The sequence below is a fragment of the Pristis pectinata genome, chromosome 18 (assembly GCF_009764475.1).
Source record: "Pristis pectinata isolate sPriPec2 chromosome 18, sPriPec2.1.pri, whole genome shotgun sequence".
NCBI lineage: Eukaryota > Metazoa > Chordata > Chondrichthyes > Rhinopristiformes > Pristidae > Pristis > Pristis pectinata.
In genome coordinates this window covers 16,283,072-16,288,270 of record NC_067422.1, presented here as the reverse complement: position 1 = coordinate 16,288,270, position 5,199 = coordinate 16,283,072, and the positions used below count along the sequence as shown (strand labels likewise).

Sequence of the window (5,199 nt, the reverse complement as noted above, 5' to 3'; positions counted from 1 at the left end):
TAAGCTCATGCACTTACCCCATTAAGCACCATTCTTCCACTGCCCTACTCCATACAGACTGAAATTTCCAATTTAGTTTGGGTCACCAGCCTCTCATTTACGCACCATTCTCATTCCAGTAGCCCAGGATAGGGGCTATTGGCCCCATACAGGCACAACCCACTCAAGATTGATGGCCTTTAAGCCTGCAGTCATTAATTGCTCCACCTTCCACACAGTACTATCCTTCCACACACCTGGTTTCTTTGCAGCCTCAGATTTAAGCAAGTGAGACAGTTACATATTATAGAATGGCCCTACAAGTCTGAAAATGACTTTTTGCCTCCTTTTGCACAAAACAAAGTTAGCAGCAGTGGGTAAGTACTGCTATTTGCTATGCTCTTTAATTGTGCAAAATCCACTGCTTTGACTCTAGTACCACTCTACTTCCCCTCCACAACTGTAGACAGAGGCTATCCCAAGGCACTCTCCCAACTTCAGCCAGTTCCTTCAAAAAAATCACTATTAACAGCAATGCCTTTAGTTATGTAGATCCTAGTATCTTTGTTTTTATTGCCCCAAAAGGTTCCCTTAAAACTAAGCTATTACTTCCTATCTCTGCTTTATCTAACCACATCTTTGAAGAAACCCACACTCCAACCACAGTACCCAAATGTGAACAAGATAGATTTTTTCAATTCTTATTCAAAGTTAAAACCTGTATTCCAAGTAACTTTTTCTTGTTACCCATGCACAATTATGTAAATGAACACTCAGTCATTGTTATGTTTCTATAATTTTTTTTTACTTGTTTTTCCCCCTCAAAAATGAAGTGTCAGTTGGGCAATACAATTGTCAACATCCAGATGACTTACAAATTTGGGTTTTCTATGTGACAATGAACATTAAGGCAACATACAAAAAGAAATTTTACATAAATTAACTCACAGATGCATAAATTTACAGGTGTAAATGCAACTTTTTTTTTGCAACTCAAAAAAGTTTCAGCCCCATGAACTGCTGAGAAGTGACAGGAACAGCAGGGTTGTAAGGCCTGAAATGCAATGTTTCAAACCCTGCAAGAATGGCAGCAAGACAGAAAGTGACTATTTGACAATCCAACAGTGCTCCTTATAAAACACTTCATACTAGCTTTCTGAAGGGGTGGTAAATTTCTTTACAAGTAGGCTCTTACTTCCAGTTTCATGAGGCTAGCATGAGGTGTAATTTGCCTGGGCAAAAACAAAAAAAAACTTTCCTCTTCAAAGTTATGCAGCAAATGCTACACATTTGCCTGCAGTTCATTTAGAAGCATTTGCGGTGCACGATGGATGGGCCAGACTCATCATATTCCTGCTTGCTGATCCACATCTGCTGGAAGGTGGACAGGGAAGCCAGGATGGAACCTCCAATCCAGACGGAGTACTTGCGTTCAGGTGGGGCAATGATCTATTAAGAAAACATAGCAAATAAGTGAACACTGAAGAAAACTTGCATACCCTAAGAACATCAAATGTAATTAGTGCCATTTGGGATGTGAAGCATTTCCTCACCACCAACTCTTTTCTTGCTTACCCTTTTGCATAAAACTGACCTGCTTTACTCTCCCATTAAGAACAATTGGCAAGCAAAACATTGAGGTCAGTCAGCACAGGGGAACGCAACCTAAATTCACTCCATAGGGTAGCATACTTAACTGTGAACAGCCAACAAATATAGCAATGCAACTTGAGAGCTTACCTTGATTTTCATGGTACTGGGAGCAAGGGCTGTGATTTCCTTCTGCATTCTGTCAGCAATGCCAGGGTACATGGTGGTACCACCAGACAATACTGTGTTAGCATAAAGATCTTTACGGATGTCAACATCACATTTCATGATAGAGTTGAAAGTAGTTTCATGGATGCCACAAGATTCCATACCTGGAAGGCAGAAAAAAACAAATGAAACCATGCAACAATTGGACCATTTCATTTATACTCATATTGGTTTTTCTAGTACACTGGTATTTAACTACAGGTGTAATATGCCAATGTTATGTACAATATCAGTTTTGTGGAGCATTGCCAAAAATGCTAGGCTATTTAAAACAAAAGCTCCAGTGAGGCATGGAGCCAAACAGCCATATTTACAGTTATGTCTTGCTTCTCAGTTAAAATCAACCAACTAATTTAACTCTTAATACCTACCCAAGAAAGATGGCTGGAACAGAGCCTCAGGACATCTGAATCTCTCATTGCCAATGGTGATGACCTGACCATCAGGCAACTCGTAGCTCTTCTCCAGAGAAGAGGAGGAAGCAGCAGTGGCCATTTCTTGTTCGAAGTCCAGGGCTACATAGCACAGTTTTTCTTTGATGTCACGGACAATTTCCCTTTCTGCTGTGGTGGTGAAAGAGTACCCTCGCTCTGTTAGAATCTTCATGAGGTAGTCTGTCAGGTCACGACCAGCCAGATCCAGACGCAGTATAGCATGGGGAAGTGCATAACCCTCATAAATGGGCACTGTATGGGTGACACCATCACCAGAGTCCATAACAATACCAGTGGTACGCCCAGAGGCATATAGGGACAGCACAGCCTGGATGGCCACATACATGGCTGGGGTGTTGAAAGTCTCAAACATGATCTGGAGGGAAGAAAAAGCAAGTGTTAGTGGTGTAATGCTGTTTGGCCTGCTCTTGTGGAATTTGTTAGCATGCCAACATGCAAAAAAATAGAATGGTAAAAAAAAGTGCAACTCAAAAGGTGGCAGACAGAAACCAAATAAAGATGAAGCAGAAAGAAACCTGGAGACTTCAGGGAGAAATTCCAGAAGCAGAAGAGCATCCTGGAAACATTGAAAATAAATCATTAGGTTCAGGAGAATTGAGAAGTAAACAAAGTTTATGGAATATGCACTAGAAATTCATTATTAAAACAGTAGTTACCTGTGTCATCTTTTCTCTGTTGGCTTTAGGGTTCAGTGGAGCTTCTGTAAGCAGGACAGGGTGTTCTTCTGGAGCAACACGAAGCTCATTGTAGAATGTGTGATGCCAAATCTTCTCCATGTCATCCCAGTTGGTGACAATGCCATGCTCAATAGGGTATTTCAAGGTAAGAATACCCCTTTTGCTCTGAGCCTCATCACCTACATAGCTGTCCTTCTGGCCCATACCAACCATAACACCCTGGAAGCAGAAACCAGTGTTATTTTAGATATAACAAATTAATTTTGGTTTTGTTTCTGTTAGTTCAAATTACAGAATTTGTATTCATAAAGCCTACCTGATGTCTTGGGCGTCCAACAATGGAGGGGAAAACAGCACGGGGAGCATCATCTCCAGCAAAACCAGCCTTGCACATACCAGAACCATTGTCTATGACAAGTGCAGCAATCTCATCATCTGCCATTTTAACTGAAATGAAAATTAAAAATGCTTAATATTCAAAAAGACTATAGACAGACCTTGTCAACTGCAAGGTTCTCAGTAATAATTGCAGCCAAATGTCAAAGACTAAACTGGAATGAATTTCCTTTAGGAGGTACAGAAGTACAGATTTTTGATTAAACTCATTAGTTGATCATTTGCCTTAACCAATCCCATGTATTGGTCTGCAGGGTAGAAAACAATGTTGTACATGGCTCAGCTAATCAGATTGAAGATTTCCATAAAAGGATATGGCTCCAGTCTAGCATGGATAGACCCCACCCCCAATGCAGCCCTAACTTTAGGAATTGTCATTCTTTAAAATTTCTAAAACCCCTCCCATTCCCTGAAATCACAGCACCTGTCTTTTGTTATATGCAGCAGTTTCAGAGTCAATCCAAATAAAACAAGTTGCACTTTAACTCCCTCTCCTCACAGCTCAAGTCACACCTTTTCACTCTTACCACATGTAGTTTCCAATGAAAGCCGAAGAACCTGCCCCACCCAAGCGCCTTGCACAAATTGAACAAGTTTCAAGCATTTTATCAACGGTCTATCAAAACGCCCATCTTTTCTACATCTTATGGACTCCTGCTGTCCATACAGCTCGTATGGATATGGGAATAAAATCTAGTCCTAGTGTGGGAGTAAATCATACAGCGCTAATAAGACGCTCAGAAATGAATCATATAAAATGAGCTAGACTGGGCGAACCACAGATCAATGTGCGAGGGGGTGGCAGCAGCAAAAAGAAAAATCAGTTCGGTGACAATGTTAACCACATTTCTCCCCGGCAATCCTTTATCACCAATGCTTACCATTTTAGCCTACATTTCCAGCCAGCCACCATTTTAAATTCACCCTCCCCCCCCGCAAATGCCCCATTTTAAGCTCTTTTCACAATATTTTGGAAGTTATAAACTCAAGGACATCCGCAGCATGCAAGGTTGAGAAGGAGCAAATTAATGGACCATTATTTCCAACTATTCCTATAAAGAACCGCAGCAGCCAAGTGCAACAATTTTATTTTATCCATTATACACCAGCATGCCTTGTGCAAGATACCGTTACAATCTGGACAGATGTGTGAGTCAAAAACCGTTAAGAAAAATGCCAAATTATGAAGCATCAGATATTTAACTGTAGAGATTTAACGGTATTCAGACGACGTGCTAAATTTTGCATTCGACAAGACCCTAGAATGATTTTTTTACCTTTTCAGTTGTTCTCAGGTCGACCACCACTAAATGCGTCCTCTCCCTGGAGCTGCCGGAGTGACTGTGACCGCTCTCACCCTCGCCCCGCTCTCTAATGGACCAAAGCTCCACCCCCCCTCAGGCCGCGCGCACACTGCACAGACATGCCCATATTTGGGTATCTTTGACCAGCTCGCGCTGCCATTGGCCGAGACGCCGCCGCACGCGCCCGGCAAGGAGGGCGGCGTCGCGCCCCGCCGGTGGAATCGCTCACCACTTCGCCGCCTGTGATTGGTCAGTCGCTCGCGCCCGCGCGCGTCACACGACGTCAAGGCCCTGCAGTGCACATCGCACATAACGGGCGCGGGAATGTACAATGGGCTGTCTTCAGCAGCTGGCCTGGGGGGGGGCCCGGCATCTGAATACCCAATACGGCTCCTGCCAGAAACGTTAGGAACGCTATTAAAAACGCGGTTCAGGGCTCGGTTCTTAAAATCGGCCCGGTTAGCTGGTTATTAAATAGCTTTCGTATCTGAGCTACGGTTCTGTTATGTGATATGCGTTATCCCGAGAATCCGGGCTTTTTTTTGAGGTGCAATGATGAGAATGTTTCAG

The 5,199-nt window shown here is 42.8% G+C and overlaps 1 protein-coding gene across 1 annotated transcript; it reads right to left on the bottom strand.

Annotated features, from left to right (window-relative positions):
- Positions 1-759: 759 nt before the first annotated feature.
- On the bottom strand, positions 760-4,722 carry LOC127579762 (actin, cytoplasmic type 5). The gene is made up of 6 exons (XM_052032664.1): positions 4,603-4,722; positions 3,246-3,376; positions 2,909-3,148; positions 2,169-2,607; positions 1,720-1,901; positions 760-1,428 (listed from the first exon to the last, which is right to left on the bottom strand). The coding sequence occupies exons 2-6, from the start codon at positions 3,369-3,371 to the stop codon at positions 1,285-1,287; spliced, it is 1,131 nt and encodes a 376-aa protein (XP_051888624.1). The 5' UTR covers positions 3,372-3,376; positions 4,603-4,722; the 3' UTR covers positions 760-1,284.
- Between the last annotated feature and the right edge of the window lie 477 nt (positions 4,723-5,199).

What these genes read in the sequence shown, in the direction of transcription:
- LOC127579762 (XM_052032664.1), bottom strand. Translation starts at nt 3,371, where the DNA reads ATGGCAGATGATGAGATTGCTGCACTTGTCATAGACAATGGTTCTGGT. An exon ending in TTGGACGCCCAAGACATCAG is followed by an intron (nt 3,149 to 3,245) that starts GTAGGCTTTATG and finishes TTCTGCTTCCAG; the next exon opens with GGTGTTATGGTTGGTATGGG. An exon ending in ACAGAGAAAAGATGACACAG is followed by an intron (nt 2,608 to 2,908) that starts GTAACTACTGTT and finishes TCTTCCCTCCAG; the next exon opens with ATCATGTTTGAGACTTTCAA.